The sequence below is a fragment of the Jatropha curcas genome, chromosome 10 (genome assembly GCF_041381405.1).
Source record: "Jatropha curcas cultivar XTBG-Jc1 chromosome 10, XTBG_Jcur_1.0, whole genome shotgun sequence".
Lineage (NCBI taxonomy): Eukaryota > Viridiplantae > Streptophyta > Magnoliopsida > Malpighiales > Euphorbiaceae > Jatropha > Jatropha curcas.
In genome coordinates, this window is record NC_143160.1 from 22,460,713 (window position 1) to 22,480,994 (window position 20,282).

Consider the following 20,282-nt stretch of genomic DNA (forward strand, 5'->3'; position numbering starts at 1 on the left):
AACCATTTATGTATACTACCAGTAGATTTATATTGGATTTTTGGCAAATCCACAGCCATCAACGGATTTGATAACTCTTTACTGTCTACCGTTTGAGACAGAGTAGCCGTATCATAAGCGGATACGATCGCTTTAGATTTAGAAGACATACCTGGGTCCTCTGTGGAAGAGGATGCCATACCCTGCAGGGCTTTAATGACTTCGGGAGATTGAGAAAGTTCCTCAATCCATTTTTTAAGATCTTTAGGAGGAGTGGTTTTAGTGTTTAAGGTTTTAAGGTCTTCAGAGTGCTCAGAAAGAGCTTTAGTTGGGGAGCCGGAATCTTGTTTAATTTCTTTCCCTTTATCCTTCTTTCTTCCCATGGTTCTGTAAGAATTCTCTAGTTAGAAAGTCTGGAATATTATTATCATTGCCTTTAATATATTCTATGTCAAATTCAAAAATACTTAAAAGTGCTTGCCATCTAGCAAAAATTTGTTTAGAAGCAAGGTTTTGGACATCTTTCTGCAGAACATCTTTTGCAGATTGACAATCAATACGAAGTAAAAATTTTTGATTTAAAAGATCAGATTGAAATTTATTTATACAAATAACAATACTCAAAATTTCTTTTTTAATAGTAGAATAATTTAATTGAGTTGGAGTCCAATGACCTGAAGTATATTGGATTATCCTTTCTTTACCATTTACTTTTTGTTTTAAAATGCCTCCATAACCAATATTAGAAGCATCAGTTTCAACAATTTTAAAAGCATTAGGATCAGGAATATATAAGTAAGGAATTTCTTTTACCAATGATTTTATCTTTTTTATTAATTGAGTATGCTGAGTTGTCCAAGGACCAGCATTTTTACAAAGTCTATTATGTAATGGTTTTATCATGCAATTTAAATTGGGATAAAAATCAATTACATAATTTAAACAACCAAGAAAACGTTGTAATTGGGGTTTATTAGTAATTTCATCAGGAAATTTTTCACCAAAAACAAGTGCTCTTTCTATAGGTTGAATCTTACCTTGTTCAATATAATGGCCTAAAAATCTAATTTTAGTTTTGAATAGATCCATCTTTGTTTTACTAAGTGCTAAACCATTTTGCCTAATTACCATACAAAAAGTTTTTAAGTGTTTAAAATGATCATCAATAGTTTGACTAAATATTAACACATCATCAATGTATACTATACAAAATTTACTATAGGGATTAAATATGTCATTCATGATCCTCTGAAATTCAGAAGGAGCATTTTTTAATCCAAAAGGCATTACATTCCATTCATATTGACCAAATGGAACTGTGAATGCTGTTTTATATCTGTCTTTAGGATCAATTTGAATCTGCCAATAACCAGATTTCATATCAAATTTACTAAAAATATTTGCATTGTATAATTTCTTTAATAGGTCTTTTTTATTAGGAATTGGATATCTGATCCATTTTAAAGCTGTATTTAATGGTTTATAATTTATTACTAGTCTTGGAACACCTCGTTCAATTTCAGCATTTTTATTGACATAAAAAGCTGCACATGACCAAGGACTTCTAGATTTACAAATTAATTTTTTATTGATTAAATCTTGAATTTCTATTTTACAATGCTCAATTAATTCAGGGTTCATCTGAATTGGTCGAGCTTTAGTTTTAATAGTTTTTTCATCAAAATCTTTTTCATATGGTAAATCTACCATATGTTGTTTACGATCCCAAAATGCACTTGGATGCTCAGCACATAGTTCTTTTTCCATTAATGTTTGAAGATTTTGAATTTTATGTTTAACAAGATCTCTGCCTAATTGAGTTTGAATTCTATTTAAATGGATATTGTTATTTAAATCTTTTATATTTTCTTCTTTTGATTTTATTAAAGAATTGATTTCTAATATTTTAACTGAATGAGCTTTTAACAAATTTAATTGTTTTGTTTTAGGTTTTTCTGTAAATTCTAATCTAGCTCTACTATTTCTTATTTTGAATTTAATACAATCTTCTTTTACTGAGTATGGTGTTATTAGGTTTATAAAAGGAGTACCTAAAATGACCATATAATTTATTTGAGGAGATAGCAAAAATACTGTGTTTATTTCTAATTCTTGATTTATGATTATTGCATCTGTCTTTCCTATAATTTCAAGTTTAGATTTATTGGCTGTACTTAATTTTTCACTAGTTTTTAACCAATATCTTTTAGGAACTAGATCAGATTTTATACAGTTTAAATCTGCACCTGTGTCAAAGAGTGCAATTGCATCTATCACAAAATCATTTATTTGAATGTTTATTTTTACTAAATATTTTCGTGAAGTGATTTCTTGTAATAAATTGAGAAAATTACAATCTACATCTTCATCTAATTCATTTATTTTTAAATTATTATCTGGTTCGTCTTCTTCTGAAGAAGAACTGGAAATAAGTTGAGATTCTAATATTTTTATTTTTTTAGAATTTTGTTGAAGTTGGGTTTTTAATTCTTTTACTTCATTTTTTAGCATCTTAATTTCTTTATATAATTCTTTAGTAGAGTCATCTATATCGACCTTTTTAGGTTGATTTTTATTTAAAATGGTAGTTAAATCATAAATATTAGACTGAATTTTAGGAGTAATATTTTTTACTTCATCTACGTCTTCAAAACTGTTTATTAGTTTTTTAAGAAGTTTAGCTTTAGTTTCTTGATCTTCAATATCATTAACTACTGTTAATAAATTGCTTTGATCTTTAGATAACATGTTTAAAGAAAATTTTGATGAACTAGAAGAACTTGAAGTAGTTCCTAATTCATCAATTTGATTTTCACTTTCATTAGCCTCAGATTCCGAAGAATCCGGATCCATATAGAGTTCGTATATTTTACTTAAAACATTTTCTTCCAAATTTAATTCATGTAATCTTTTATTAAATTTACAAAATTTAGATGTATGCCCTTTTTTACCACAATTGTAACAAGTTAAATTTTTATAAGACTTGACTATAAGTTTTAAATAAGAACTTGTTATTATTAAATCGATAATCGATCCTTATATCTTTTGTTGGTATCAGAGCAGTGGCAGACAAGGAACTATTCATTAATAGTAAAGATTCGCCAATTTTCCTATTAAAAGGGAGCCTCTCCCCTTGTGAAGGCATAAGTTTTAGTTTTAGTTATTACCTATAATCCCTCTCTCCTTCTGTGCTCCTAGTTCGAGTTGTAAGAGTTCAAGTTGGAGAAAGTCTAAAGTAAAATTGTTGTAAGTTTTTAAATCTTGTATTTGTATTTTGTAATTAAATAAAGTTTGTATTTTATCTTAAACTGCTACGAATATAAGTCCGTGTTTACGGCACCTTTCTCTTCTCCCTCCACACTCTGACTTAATTCTGGGGATCCCAGGTTAAGGTTGCAGGAACCCTAAACCTCAATTAAAATAAATTAATTAAAATTGGTTGAGTTGATTGACAAAAATTATTTGGTAAATTGATTTTATTTGTGATAAGTATGCTCTGTGGATGCAGCTTAGTCTGATCTTCCACATCAGAAAAATTGTTTAAATTGTATGTTGATTTTATAATTAATGAATTATATAAGTATTCATATAAATCCAATTAATCATAGCATTTTAGTTCACAGTTATGATTTATCTTTAAATATTTGTATCTGTATTTATTTAAATCCTAGTAATAATCTTAGTGCTATACATATATATGATTTTATTTAAAATCAAATCTTCATATTTATGACTTGTAAAGATTTGTTACATAAAGACTTGACTAGGATAAAGACTTGTTTGTTGTTTTGTTATAAAACTTAAAGACGTGTAAGAAGTCTTTGTTTTGAATAAAGACTTAAAGACTTTTAGATTTAAAGATTCTTTATTATAAGACTTGACTATAAGACTTGACTATAAGTTTTAAATAAGAACTTGTTATTATTAAATCGATAATCGATCCTTATATCTTTTGTTGGTATCAGAGCCAATCAGTTTAAAACTTCTTATTGTTTAACATTAATAAAGTGTTCATTTGAAGTATATCAATTTGGTGTTGGCATTGTCCACTGAACCCTATTCCTACTGAACCCAGAAATAGTATAAGACCCATGACGGGCATCGAATGGGTATAACCTGGAAGGGTATAACCGGATTGTCAAAACTTCTTTGATATATTAAAATGGATCCTTTATTGTGTAGATCAGTAAGTAGTATTAAATCTGATGACTCAGATTCTTCAGAAATTAAAAGGGTAATAAATAGAAATGAATTAATTTTACAAGATTTTAGTAAAGCAATTGATGAATGGGAAATTCCTAAAGTTGATAAAGAACAAATTTATAAAATTTCTAAATTTAATTTATTTAAAACTGACTATGTAATTAAAACCGAAGAAAGAGATTTTCAATTAAGTAAACCTTTTGAAAGAATAACTCTTTTATCTTCTAAAACTTTGCAACATCATAAAAGTAAAAAATATAAATATATTCATATAGGATTAATTCAAGTGGGAATAAAACCTTTAACCAGAGAAGGATTAAATACTAGTATTCTTGCAGTAGTAAGAGACGCTAGATTTTTAAATTTTCAAGATTCTTTATTAGGATCAGTTGAGACTAGCTTAAGTGAAGGTCCGATCTCCTTTGAGGTCTATCCAGATATGACTGTCTCATTAAATGATTTAAATATTTTAGAAAGTATAGTTTTGGAAATTAAAACTCATAATTATAAAATGAAGCAAGGATCAATTCCTATAGCTTTAATTTATAAAATTCATTATAAGGCAATGAATTCAGCTTTTGGTACTAAATATAAACTACAACCTAAAATTGGTGAAACAAGATTTCTTCAAACAGATTTGACTAAAACGAACACAGTAATTCCTAAAACCATCCAATGGAAGGATATAACACTTCCAGATGAATGGATTTTAGAAGGGGTTGTACCTCCTCCAGTTATTGATAAAGTAAAACCAAACATCAATTTGCAAAAAATTGAACAATTTGAAGATGGTAAAGTAACTTTAAAATTTAATAGAAGTCAAAGTATGAGGTATGCAGGGTCATCTTCCTCTGTAACTACAGATGAAAATGATAAACCTACTTCATCCATACCTTCTGTTATTTATGCTAAGTATAAAGAGACTGAGCCTAAACCAATAATTCAAACATTAGTAAAACCAAGATTTTCTACTTCTGATATTCCAAATTTAAAAATGAAAGGTGTTGATTATAGTAATTCTATACCACAGGCAGTTTATAATCCTGTAGATAATTATGTTAATCAACAATCAAATTTAGTAAATACACCTCCAGTATCACCAACAGCTTCAGCCATAACTGAAAATGTTAATGAACTCAACAGGGAATTAAATGTACTTAATAAAGACGATATAGAAAAAAGTTTAATAAAAGAAGTATCTAAAATTAAAAATTTACTTAAAATGAAACAGATATTAAAACAATATACTTTTGAAGAATTAAAATATGAATATTTAGATTATAAATTAAATAATCAAACTGACATTAAATTCTTTGATTGGTATAAATTTATTAAAGAACATTCTTCTAATAAAAGTTTAAATCCAATTACTGTAAGAGATAAAAGACCAGAATGGATAGTAAATGATCAGACAATTAAAAGTGATTTTCCACCTAAAACAATTAGTAAATTAAAACATCAAGATCATGAAATTGTCTGTGCTCCATTTAAAAATATAAGGGAAAATGATACAAATAATAAATTAATTGAACAAAATAATTTTAGTAATGCCAGTTTAATTTGTTTAAATACACAATTAAAACGAATAGAAAATTTATTAGAAGATAAACCAATTGTAAATGAGACTATAAAAGGTAAAGAAAAGGTAAAAACTCATATGTTTAAACCTTACCAAATTTCTCAATCTAGTAAAAATGAATTTGTAAATACACTAAAAGATCAATTAAGTAAAATTCAAGTTAGATCTGCGACTACCCAACATGTAGCTCAGGATACTCCTCAATCATCAGCATCAAGAAACATAAATATAATTGAAGAAAACACCAACTCTGATGTTAGTGAACCTGACTCAGAAAATATTCAACAATTTGAAATCAATCCTATAAATCATCATAGAGAAATAGTAAATAGAGCACCAGACTTAGGAATTGTTGATAAACCTAATACTATATCTCAATTTAAATATAATGCTTCAACAATCTATGAATGGAACATAGATGGTTTAAGTGAATATAATATCTTAAGTATTTTGCAACAGATGACAATGGCTGCAAATGCTTATAAAACACAGTCAATCATTTCTGATAAAGCTATAGCAGAAATCTTAATTGCTGGATTTACCGGCCAACTTAAAGGATGGTGGGATTATCATCTCACTGACCAACAACATTTAGAAATTCTAAATTCAATTCAAATAAATGATGAAGGTGAACCTATATATGATGAAAATGGTGAAGTAATTCAAGATGCGGTGTCATCTTTAATTCTCACCATTTCACTTCATTTTATAGGAGATCCATCTCACTTAAAAGATAAAAATGCCGAATTACTTAGTAATTTAAAATGTAAACATTTAGGTGATTTTCAAAATTATAAAACGACTTTTCTCACTAGATTAATGTTAAGGGAAGACTCTAATCAAAGTTTTTGGAAAGAAAAGTTTTTAGCTGGGTTACCTTATTTCTTGGGAGAAAAAGTTAGAAATCATATTAAACAACAACATGGTCAACCTATACCTTATAATAAGTTAACCTATGGACAATTAATTAGTATAATTCAAAAGGAAGGTTTACAAATATGTCATGATCTAAAACTTCAAAGAAAAATAAAATATGAAATGCAAAAAACTAAAAAAGAATTAGGATCATTTTGTAAGCAATTTGATTATAATTTCGTATCAAACCAACGATGTGATGGTCAATGTTCTAAAACAAATAAACCTAAAAAATATTATAGAAATAAATACTCTAAAAAACAATATAGATATACACCTAGTCAAGATAAATTTTATAGTAAAAAGAGAACAAAATCTTCTTATAGAAACAAAAATAAACAACCTTCTAAATCTACCACTAAAACTTCTTATAAAAATTTAACTTGTTACAATTGTGGTAAAAAAGGGCATACATCTAAATTTTGTAAATTTAATAAAAGATTACATGAATTAAATTTGGAAGAAAATGTTTTAAGTAAAATATACGAACTCTATATGGATCCGGATTCTTCGGAATCTGAGGCTAATGAAAGTGAAAATCAAATTGATGAATTAGGAACTACTTCAAGTTCTTCTAGTTCATCAAAATTTTCTTTAAACATGTTATCTAAAGATCAAAGCAATTTATTAACAGTAGTTAATGATATTGAAGATCAAGAAACTAAAGCTAAACTTCTTAAAAAACTAATAAACAGTTTTGAAGACGTAGATGAAGTAAAAAATATTACTCCTAAAATTCAGTCTAATATTTATGATTTAACTACCATTTTAAATAAAAATCAACCTAAAAAGGTCGATATAGATGACTCTACTAAAGAATTATATAAAGAAATTAAGATGCTAAAAAATGAAGTAAAAGAATTAAAAACCCAACTTCAACAAAATTCTAAAAAAATAAAAATATTAGAATCTCAACTTATTTCCAGTTCTTCTTCAGAAGAAGACGAACCAGATAATAATTTAAAAATAAATGAATTAGATGAAGATGTAGATTGTAATTTTCTCAATTTATTACAAGAAATCACTTCACGAAAATATTTAGTAAAAATAAACATTCAAATAAATGATTTTGTGATAGATGCAATTGCACTCTTTGACACAGGTGCAGATTTAAACTGTATAAAATCTGATCTAGTTCCTAAAAGATATTGGTTAAAAACTAGTGAAAAATTAAGTACAGCCAATAAATCTAAACTTGAAATTATAGGAAAGACAGATGCAATAATCATAAATCAAGAATTAGAAATAAACACAGTATTTTTGCTATCTCCTCAAATAAATTATATGGTCATTTTAGGTACTCCTTTTATAAACCTAATAACACCATACTCAGTAAAAGAAGATTGTATTAAATTCAAAATAAGAAATAGTAGAGCTAGATTAGAATTTACAGAAAAACCTAAAACAAAACAATTAAATTTGTTAAAAGCTCATTCAGTTAAAATATTAGAAATCAATTCTTTAATAAAATCAAAAGAAGAAAATATAAAAGATTTAAATAACAATATCCATTTAAATAGAATTCAAACTCAATTAGGCAGAGATCTTGTTAAACATAAAATTCAAAATCTTCAAACATTAATGGAAAAAGAACTATGTGCTGAGCATCCAAGTGCATTTTGGGATCGTAAACAACATATGGTAGATTTACCATATGAAAAAGATTTTGATGAAAAAACTATTAAAACTAAAGCTCGACCAATTCAGATGAACCCTGAATTAATTGAGCATTGTAAAATAGAAATTCAAGATTTAATCAATAAAAAATTAATTTGTAAATCTAGAAGTCCTTGGTCATGTGCAGCTTTTTATGTCAATAAAAATGCTGAAATTGAACGAGGTGTTCCAAGACTAGTAATAAATTATAAACCATTAAATACAGCTTTAAAATGGATCAGATATCCAATTCCTAATAAAAAAGACCTATTAAAGAAATTATACAATGCAAATATTTTTAGTAAATTTGATATGAAATCTGGTTATTGGCAGATTCAAATTGATCCTAAAGACAGATATAAAACAGCATTCACAGTTCCATTTGGTCAATATGAATGGAATGTAATGCCTTTTGGATTAAAAAATGCTCCTTCTGAATTTCAGAGGATCATGAATGACATATTTAATCCCTATAGTAAATTTTGTATAGTATACATTGATGATGTGTTAATATTTAGTCAAACTATTGATGATCATTTTAAACACTTAAAAACTTTTTGTATGGTAATTAGGCAAAATGGTTTAGCACTTAGTAAAACAAAGATGGATCTATTCAAAACTAAAATTAGATTTTTAGGCCATTATATTGAACAAGGTAAGATTCAACCTATAGAAAGAGCACTTGTTTTTGGTGAAAAATTTCCTGATGAAATTACTAATAAACCCCAATTACAACGTTTTCTTGGTTGTTTAAATTATGTAATTGATTTTTATCCCAATTTAAATTGCATGATAAAACCATTACATAATAGACTTTGTAAAAATGCTGGTCCTTGGACAACTCAGCATACTCAATTAATAAAAAAGATAAAATCATTGGTAAAAGAAATTCCTTACTTATATATTCCTGATCCTAATGCTTTTAAAATTGTTGAAACTGATGCTTCTAATATTGGTTATGGAGGCATTTTAAAACAAAAAGTAAATGGTAAAGAAAGGATAATCCAATATACTTCAGGTCATTGGACTCCAACTCAATTAAATTATTCTACTATTAAAAAAGAAATTTTGAGTATTGTTATTTGTATAAATAAATTTCAATCTGATCTTTTAAATCAAAAATTTTTACTTCGTATTGATTGTCAATCTGCAAAAGATGTTCTGCAGAAAGATGTCCAAAACCTTGCTTCTAAACAAATTTTTGCTAGATGGCAAGCACTTTTAAGTATTTTTGAATTTGACATAGAATATATTAAAGGCAATGATAATAATATTCCAGACTTTCTAACTAGAGAATTCTTACAGAACCATGGGAAGAAAGAAGGATAAAGGGAAAGAAATTAAACAAGATTCCGGCTCCCCAACTAAAGCTCTTTCTGAGCACTCTGAAGACCTTAAAACCTTAAACACTAAAACCACTCCTCCTAAAGATCTTAAAAAATGGATTGAGGAACTTTCTCAATCTCCCGAAGTCATTAAAGCCCTGCAGGGTATGGCATCCTCTTCCACAGAGGACCCAGGTATGTCTTCTAAATCTAAAGCGATCGTATCCGCTTATGATACGGCTACTCTGTCTCAAACGGTAGACAGTAAAGAGTTATCAAATCCGTTGATGGCTGTGGATTTGCCAAAAATCCAATATAAATCTACTGGTAGTATACATAAATGGTTTGATAAAAATTTATTTGATTTTGAAATCGAAGTTGAGGATGGATATAATCATACCAATCCTTGGCAAATTATAAAAAACTATTATCCTGAGAATTGGTTTTTTATGCCTACAGACTTATCAAAACCTCAGGCTTATTATAATAATATATTATTAGATACTGATTCAGTAAACATCAAACATAATTTTGATAAAAATGGAATAATTTCTTATTCTTCTATAAAAATAAAACGCGTCATCCATCCTAAGGATTGGCCCGTACCTTCTTTAGTAACACCAGTAAAATTTAAAGGATTACATAAATATAATATGAGTTATAATTATTTTGATTATAAAAAAGCATGGGATACGATATTTTGTCTTCAAAATCCCACCACTACTCATTCATGGTTAATATATTTTGATCAAAATATACGCACTGATTTAAAAATCCCAAATTGGTTTAAACGATGGTGGCAATTTAAGGGAATTTCAGAGGAAATCATTCCTCATGATATCCTTTATTTGTATCAGTTCTTTAAAACCCATTATAAACCCAAACCCGAAGAAGTCCATATTCCTTCCTTGATGTATTATTGTATGACCTTCTTCACTCCATGGGTATATCAATGGTATTTTGATTATCAATGCATGTTGATCTGCATTATTTATTATTACTCACAGTGATGGAGAGCGAAGTTCTAGCTTTGATTCTGTCCTGGAGGAGCACTAGATGGACCCGGGCGATCTAAGCAAAGTAAGAATGACACAAAAAGAAATAATTCTATCAGACAAAACACCTCATTACCCTTCTAAGAATTTTATTTTATATTCTAAATTTTTCTACGTAATTTAATCTCAATATCTAATTTCTTTTCTGTACTAAAATTTTATCTTTCTATCTAACTCTATTTTATTTGTTTTCGTTTGAATTATATTTTATTTCTTATTTTATTTTCTATTCAAATTTATTTTATTTTCTACAGAAATTTCGGCAGTATCTCCCTTAAAAATTGGACTATCTACCTGTTAAAATATCAACAATATATCTAATATTTCCAAACCACACAACCCATCCATCGGGCAATCAATCAATCAAATTTCCATCCTCCATCAATCTCAAAATCACCACAGAATCCAAATCATATATTACAATAACATTATATTTAAACTATTTTAATTAAATCACACTAAAATTACAAAGCTATTAACTACTCACATTTATCAAATTAAATTAATTACATTAATTCACTACAAAACAATAAGTTTAATTTAATTAACTAATCATCACTAACATTAACTTAACTAAACTTAACTAAACTCATTAATTACAAATAATAAAATTAATTCATTACTAAATTAATTAACTACAATTAATAAACTTAATTTAATTAACTAATATTATTAACATTAACTAATTCAACTAACATCATTAAAAGTAAACTAACTAAATTTAATTAACTATCATTATTAATATTAAATTAATTAACTAAAATATATTTAATTATCTAATATTATTAAATTATTTATCTAAAATTATTAAAATTGATTATCTATTTAATTATACCTATAAAAAAAAAAACAAAAGCTGCTGGAATTATTTGACCGGAAATGGAGGCTGGTGGCCGGAGGTGCACTGGAGCAGCAGCAGAGCTGCTGTGACGCCGGCGGGGGCGACCGGTCGACGTGCTGGAGCGGCAGCAGTGGCAGTGGCGATGGCGTGATGAGCTGGGTGAGGCGCGGCGCTTGCTCGATCGAGGGCAGAAGGAGCTGACGCTGCACGATCTGGCAGCGAGTGGAGCTGCTGGCAGTGGCGCGCGGAGGAGCAGCGAGGCGACGGAGGCGGTGCGACTGGAGGCGTGGAGTGGCGGCGAGGGCTGGGTGGCGCACAGCGAACCTTCTGTCTCTCGCCAGTCACACAAAGACAGACGCAGGGAAGAAGGAAGGAAAAGGAAAGAAAGAAAGAAAAGAAAGAAGAAGAAGAAGAAGAAGAAAAAGAAAAAGAGAAGAGAGGGAGGAGGGTGGTGGCTGGGGAGGCTGTGGGTCACCGGTGACTGACTGGAAGTGTGTGAGAGGTGAGGGGTGAGCGTTGAATATAGAGAGGAGAAGAGCTTTCAAGATGGTTTGGGTCGAACCGGTTCGATTCGGCCCAAATCTTCGATTTCTAACTGGTTTTTGGCTTTTTCAATCGGTTTTCGATTCGATTTCTCATAGCATTCGCACTAAAATATTTATATTAATTTTCAGACTGTCAGTTCATTAAATTTAATTGAATAACTTTTGAAAATAAAAAATTCGGGTTGTTTCAAATACTCTTCCCAATATTTATAAAAAACAAAAAGAAATAATTATCTAACATTAAATTCATTGATCCAAAATAAATCGTTTACAATCTTAATAATAATAATTTATTTTATTATTAAAATATTGATAATGAATTTATTCAAATGAAAATATACTATATATATACACATACAACTGTTATGAAATTAGTGGATGTCCTTGTAAGCTAGAAGTCTATATTCAAAATCAGTCTACAAGTCTATTTAATTTAGAAGTTTATTCCTTAATTATGTGTGGCTTTTCATCAATAAAAATCACTTTCATCTTTTGCTCTCCATTCCTTCTCTTTATTCTCTCTTGTTTTATATTATTGTATAATAACAACATTTTATTATCTTTCTATGCATTTTTAAAAATTAAGAAAGTCAAATTACATAACTCAAATGTTTGATTTAAATTTTTTCTCTAATTTTATTTAATAATAAACTAATTTTTCCAATGTATATAATCAAATTATATGTCATGTATTTTAATATGCCTACTAATGTCACATCTATTTGATTTAAAAATATATAATAATAATCAAGCGAAAAAAAATGTCATTACTGTTAAAAAATTTATAATGATCTTTTTTTTTTTTTTTTTTGTTCTTTGCTAAATCAATTTTTAGAACTATTGCGGTCAAAATTTTATATATTATATATACTATTGTATTTTTACTTAATCTTAATTTAATTTATAATTTTTAACTGTAAAATAAAGGAATATAAATAATAATTTTTTTACTTTTAATTTGTAGTTTAATTATTAGTTTTTTATTCTAAATTCATCTTTTCTTTTTTGAAAACATCCATATTATATATTTATCCATGAAAATATTCATTTATGATTTTTATTTAATTTAAAATGTCTACTCACGCAAGTTTATAGATTTTAAATTTAACTTGAAAAATTATTCTTACGTTAAATTATTTTTATAATTTTCATAAATAAAATATTACTTTATGTATATATAAAATTTTATAATTTTAACATTTATTGATTAAAAATTTAAATTATATAAAAATTTATATACTATGAATTTCATAAACTTTAATTTATGTAAATCGAAAACTATATTTTGTAGTTAAAATATCTTAACGCATTTAAAAAAGAAAAATAAAACAAAGTCATTGTGACCTGCTATAGTAACATATGTTATAAAAATAGACTTTTGTATCGGTATAGAATTCTTTGATTCTCTATTGAAGTAAAAGCCTTTGTATATCGTTAATATAATTTTTATATTTTGAATATAACTTTTGAATAATAATTTTTATATTTTTAACTATTCAATAAATATTCAATAAATATTTAATCGAGTTAATTTTATAAATTAAAGTGTTTAAAAGGATCAAATAAAGTATTTGATAAGTTCAACTTTAGAAGTTAAACTGTTTAATAGATAAAATAAAAGTTAAAAAAAATAAAGAAATATTTTTCTGAGAAATTGGCCAAATTAATTATTTTTCTAATAAAAGGATAACTGAGAAAAATACTTTTGGTGAAACACAACCTTGTTGAAGGAAAATTTTACATTTTCCATTAAGTATATAAAATAAAATAAAATATCATTTTTTGGATCAGAAGTCATCGTTAATCGTTTTTTAAATTCAAATGTATCCCATCTACTCTTTTTTTTTTTTTTTTTTTTTTTTTTTTTTAAATACAAACAGTATCTTAACTAATCAATTTTATTACATGAGAAAAAGAAAAATCGAAAAAATTAATACAGACAAGAAAAATCGAAAAAATTAATACAGACTGAATACATGGGAAGAGCTTTTGAGTTCGATCACTACTAAATGCATCTGCAGAGAGGGATGGGGAACTTTAATTGTAATTAAGCCCCGAACCAAATTAAGCGGTCTCTATTAATAAGTTCAAATATCAGTGGTTAAAAAAAAAAAAAAAATCAATCTTGAATATTTTCCATAGTAGGCCAGCCTAGATCAGCTTGTGACTTCACAAATTCGGCCAACATCTTAATCTCTTGGTCCTGCAAACGTGGCCCAAAAGTACATTGACCCCTTGGACTGCAATTCTCCCCAAATCCCTGCAATGTAATACAACAAGACCGCATTTGGTAGAAAACTTAAACATAATAAAGCCCGGTTAATTTCAGCCGTCATATACCTAAATTATAGAGATAATCACATTGTCTTGCCCCTAACTCAATTTGTCACATAAACGTACATCAACTTCTATTGAGATAACAATAGAAATTTACTTATATTTAGGTGACAAATTGAATTTTAATTACGACAATGTGATTGTCTTTATAACGAAGGTATTTCTGGTGAAATTAATCCTAATAAAGCTACATAATTGCTTCAGGGTATATTCATCAAACCATTAAAATAAAATATAATGTATTATATAACCATATCTAAAAACAAAGGCATTTTTTAGTATGTAGCATATCTTATTAACTTAATCTAAACTTAAATGTGGATAAATATGTCTCATAGATACTTTTTTTTAATATAAATCTCAATTCTAATTTAATTTTGGGTGTAAAATACTTTGCAGCTTTCATTTCAAGATGCGTTTTGCAAAAAGTTTAAATTATGATGCAGTTGAAAAAAATCGCAAAGTTGAGAATTTTTCTACTTGTTAAGTGAAATTATTTTGTCAATAATATCCTAATTCTTTTTAATATAATTAATATTAGTTTTTCTAAGTTGGGGAAAAACAAATACATATAAGATACTATAAAAAAAACAGAAACTTTTGCAACAAATTAGACCATAAAAAATAATAAAAGAAGGGTAAAAGTTTAAATACTGAATGTGGAAACTCACCGGCATTCTTCCCTTACCGAAGTAAGTAATGCGATATATTTCTTCTTCTGTCTCCACTCCATTCCTGTGCGTAGAAACATTCCATTTTTTTTTTTTTTTAGTATAAAACATAATACATATATATGCTTTTAAAATTCAAAATTTAAAAAAATATATATATATATAGCCATACTAAGGAAACGCTTTTCCGTTTGTGGAGCAATCTCGGTTATTATTGTTCTCTTGTTTGTTATTTTTTGCACCCATTTTTATTTCTCTAATCTATTATCAAATTTAGTTATTATTAATGATTAATTTTGTATTTTTTTTTTCTTTAGAATTTAGGGTCTGTTCGGTAATTTTGATTGTTCTAATAGTTGTTAGCTGTTTTAATAGTTGTTAGTTATTTTACTAGTGGTTAGCTGTTAGATATTAGTAGTTAGTAGTTAGCTATTTATATAGCGATTTAGAATAAAAGTGTTTGATACAAATAACTGTTTTATCAGCCATTTAATATAAAACAACAAAAAAGGATACGAAAGTGGGGAACAAGGTGAAGACAAATGATAGGTATATATATGATAAAAAAATTATAAAACGCTAAACGTTGATGATAAAAATAACATTTTATGAAATACGGTCTCAAACTCTAAACACGAAATTGTATTACCGAACATTATAATTAATTAAGATAGTGTTTTGATCCAATTAAAACACTAAACACTAGTTCAAATACTGTTTCCAAACAAGGCCTTACAATTTTAAGTCACCTTTCTAACTGTCTAATATGCTTTCAAAATTTTTTTAACAGCAATCTTTGATGATGCTAGTATTTAAAAACATGCCATGTTGTTTATACTCTTTATCATAATTTAACTTTTTTATATGTATCTTTCTATTAATTTTTTAGAATATAATATTGTATATGATTTTCCATTAATTTTGCCTATAATATAATTTATAAACCATCTATATTAATAAAAATCTGAAAATATAATCAAATTTTAAAACCATGGGACAATTCAAGTTGAGTTGAGAATTATTGTTTTAAATTGAAAAATGAAAAACACAATTAAATTCATTTAATGTAAAATTTTGTTTATAATAAAAAAATTAGATAAAAATAAAATCAATAGGTTTTTCCTTTTTAGAAATCAACTAGATCTTAATTATTCATGCATTATATTACGTCAGCCCTTCAAATTAATCAAAAACAAAATAGTAATGTAATAAATCTATAACCATTTAATTAAAAGTCCAAATTCAAATATTTATTATTGCTTATACTAAAATATAATGGCTAAATGCATAAATTTACCCCTAAATTTTGTAACTTTAATCTTATGGCACCCTGAACTTTGCGAATGACCTATCATGCATTTGAAGTTGTAAATTTTTGTAATATTACACACTTTTCGACACTAATATCAATATTTTTTAGGATTTTTGGCTTTTATCTATAAAATATCAACTTGATATGTAGTTAGCATGACTTTTGGAATAATAATTTTCATAAATTTTAACTTTTTAATGAGTGTTTAATTGTTCTAATTTTACAAGTTGAAGTATTTAATAAAATAAATTTAAAAACTAAAGGTTTAATAAGTGCAATTTTATAAGTTGAAATATTTAATTGATCAAAATAAAAAATTGAAGATGCAATAAGATTAAATTAACAAAGTTCAAGGATAAATTTATGTATGTCATCAAAATATAATAGTTAACCATAACTTAATTGTTAAATTAAAGTATAAAAAATTCATGGCTTACCTTTGTAAATCCTTCAGAAAAAGAGTGGCACCCTAAAATGAAATGAATAAGCAAGGATTAAATAGCATTTGTAATAAATTTATTTACTTTCTTTTAAAATACATTTATCAATAATAATCTTTATCATTGAAGGTTTATATTTAAGCTATAGAAATTATTTTAAAATATTTAATTTTATTAATTTATAATTAAAATTTTATTAATTTCAGTTAAGTAGGATTTACTTTAGAATAGTTAACTATGATTGAATCATAATTTATACGTATTAGATATATTAAAGAAACTAATTTAAAATAGTAATATTTATTGAAAATCATATAAAATAAATAAGTTAAAAGTAAAAGTAAAAGAAAAACAGTTACCGGTTGAATAATGTTTCCACCGCCGTCGTGACACCCAATGCAAGAACGATTAAACAGCGTTGCACCCTTTTGTATATCTGCGGTGGTTTGTGCTGCTGACTCTGCATCCACATAAATTAGAGCCTCTTTTATAATTAGAATTCGATTAGTAGATGAGTATTTTCCTTTTTTGTAAAATTTCCAATTTATTTTTAATAAATCATATGTAATAAATATAATCTAATGTAATATAATACACTTGTCATGCTTATAATCTTTTTTGATAAAAAAATAAATAGCCTAGGTTGTTTAAGTCAAGTCAAGTTAACCTGAAATTTAACTTTTTTTTATTTTTTTATTTTTCAATCCTTTTTAACAGTTTTTTTGGGAGTACCTAAGGTTCCATTTGTCTCCAAATTACTTACTTTTTATTATTTGGTTGTAATATTAAAAATTAATTAAAAATATTAAATTAACTCGTAAGACAAATAATAATAATAATACAAATTTTGTATTTTAAAAATATTATTATTAAATATAAGAATAATGAAAAAAATGGTAAGTTACGAAAGTCGTCGGTGATCAGTGATGGTAGCCGGTGGTGGTGACTGGTGATGAATGATGAATAGTGGTAATGAATATCAATAATTAATAAATTAAAAAGATATGAAGTTATAAAGTTATAATAAGTTTGTTAAAAGCCGAAAAATATTTTATGCTTTTGAAAATGAGAAGTCATTTTCTTTAAAAATGAATTAATTTCCTTTGATAAGGAAAATATTTTCCGTTGACTTATTTTTCTAAACGTTGCCAAAACAACAGAAAATTGTGAAAAATATTTTTTTATAAATTATTTTATAAGAACAAACAAAACCTAAATTTTAAATTTTATTTAGAATGAAATTAATCCCATTCAGATTTATAATTGTCATTCTCCATAAATACTTTTCCACATATCACCGTCTTCGTGGAAAATTTCACTATAAGCATACATTACCATATAAGTCACTCTTATAGGTTTTATTTTAATAGTTTAAGCACTATGTAATAACTAATTTCCAAGAAATGCAATTTAGTTATCTTAATAGTTTAAATTTTATATATATATATATATATATATATATATATTAAAAGTTTTTTATAATATTTTTTAACTTAAAAACATTATTTTAACTACAAAAATTCTAAAAATAAAATTTTGAATTGTGAAAAACTAAGAAGTAGATAAAATTCATTAAAATAGCGAAGAGGACAGGATTATTGAAATCTAAAATCAAGTGGACAAGAATACCTGGGGCGTTGCAGATAGGAGATAAGGCTATAAGGGCAGCCATTAGAGGTGGAGCCAAGCTCTTCACAAACTTCATCTCCTTATGCCTCTGTTTCACAATAACTTGCTTCTCGTTTCCCTTCCAACCACATATATCCTTATTAACTGTTTAGAAGTTAGAAAAAATTGCAGCTTTCAAGGGAAGAGAGAGAGAGAGAGAGAGAGAGAGAGAGAGAAGTGTACCGTTGATAAGAGAGAATTGTACGGTCCATTTCTATAGCCAGAAATGACTGACAGAATCTGCATCTTCTGATGGGATTCAAAATGTAGTAGCAAGCCTATTTGTGGGTGCAGCTAGCTCTAATATAACATTGTCCTTTTTTTTTTTTCTTCGCATATAAAGCATAAAAAGGGGTATTTTACATTAACAGCATATAATAGTACTGCAGATGACACATTCTAACTCGGTCCAACTTAAATTATTCGATTCGATTCAATTCTACTAATTTCAAAGCATAATGTGCTGGATTGAATCAATTATTTTTAATGATTTTCATGGTTTGGCTGAACTGCGAATTTACTAGTTAAATCCACAAACTCATCTCAACTCGTAAATAATAACAATTTTGTGATTATGAATCTTTTGAATTAATTTAGTTTGGTGAAATATCAAATTTTGAAATGTTGCTAGTAGAATATATTGTAGTTTGTGAAACTTATTATATAATTGTATTACTAAGGAGGTGTATTGATTAGGATTATGTAAAATTTTAAAAGAATTGTTGAGTTTGATGAAATTGAAGAATTTCCTAAGATTTTTACATATTCTAATAGAATTCTATATAAAGTTTGATGGAATTGGTGAGACTTTTTTTGTAGATTTTAATTGACTTTGATAAAATTACAATGATTTTTATATATTTAATAAAAATTAATTTCAGGACTTAATTGAATAAATTAAAAGATTTTAGAGTCCAATTGAAAAACTGAAAAATAATGAGGGAACCAAAAAGTAACATATGTCTTCTTCTCCAAAATCGATTTTTTTCTTCATTATAATTTTACTGCCAATAATAGTGAAAGGCCTGTAATTGCCAACGTCGGCAGCGGCCACCCTGTGCTCCCAAAATAGTCATAATATGATCAGAAGACCATATATTTCTCGTCTCATCGGAAAATTCCATATATATATATATATATATATATATATATATATATATATATATATATATATATATAATAGAAAATCAGCGACTACCATTAGCCAAGACCAATGCCAACTGCCAGAGCTCACGTAAGGATGCGGCAGACATTGAGATAGGCCCAATGCTTACGACTCATTTAGTCTAGCGATTCTCCACAACAATGATAGATTGTATTCTTCAGTTTTTCAATTATTTCAAAGTTTTTTCAATTTTTTTTATTTGATTGAATCATTATTTAATTGAAATCAACCCATAAAAATTTTTAAAAAAATAATCAAATTAATTTTGAAAATTTACAACAGCATTAATATTAATTTTTGTCAAAATATCAAATTCTCAACACATGAATTAATTTGAGACTAATCCAATAATTAATACATTATTCTACACCTTAAGGGTAGTGATGGAAGTGATACAAGTATTTTAGGGTACCCGCTTCAGTCCGATCCATTTAAAGACAATATGGATAGTTATAAATGGGTTTAGAACGAATATTATGAAATTACTACCCGTAACGGATATAGGTAGCGAAATTACTATCCATAATAGATACAGATAGAACATATATATAGATATATGGATATCCATTGCCCATTAACCGCTATATTAAA

General features: G+C 26.8%; 1 protein-coding gene across 2 annotated transcripts; it reads right to left on the minus strand.

The window, feature by feature from the left end:
• Window positions 1-13,982: 13,982 nt before the first annotated feature.
• On the minus strand, window positions 13,983-18,869 carry CYTC6A (Cytochrome c). 2 transcript variants are annotated; one of them, XM_012218624.4, is made up of 6 exons: window positions 18,710-18,869; window positions 18,488-18,605; window positions 17,218-17,318; window positions 16,856-16,887; window positions 15,107-15,170; window positions 13,983-14,358 (listed from the first exon to the last, which is right to left on the minus strand). In XM_012218624.4, exons 1-6 carry the CDS (start codon window positions 18,770-18,772, stop codon window positions 14,218-14,220), a joined length of 519 nt encoding a protein of 172 aa, XP_012074014.1. In that variant the 5' UTR covers window positions 18,773-18,869; the 3' UTR covers window positions 13,983-14,217. The 2 variants fall into 2 exon arrangements, with proteins under 2 accessions (XP_012074014.1, XP_012074013.1); XM_012218623.4 differs by having other exon boundaries at window positions 18,488-18,623; window positions 18,710-18,858.
• Window positions 18,870-20,282: the final 1,413 nt, after the last annotated feature.

Excerpts from the sequence above, each read along its gene's own strand:
- CYTC6A (XM_012218623.4), bottom strand. The coding sequence starts at position 18,772 with ATGCAGATTCTGTCAGTCATTTCTGGCTATAGAAATGGACCGTACAAT. Across the intron at positions 18,624-18,709 it reads ACAATTCTCTCTTATCAACG|GATATATGTGGTTGGAAGGG; the intron begins GTACACTTCTCT and ends ACAGTTAATAAG. Across the intron at positions 17,319-18,487 it reads TCCTATCTGCAACGCCCCAG|AGTCAGCAGCACAAACCACC; the intron begins GTATTCTTGTCC and ends ATGTGGATGCAG.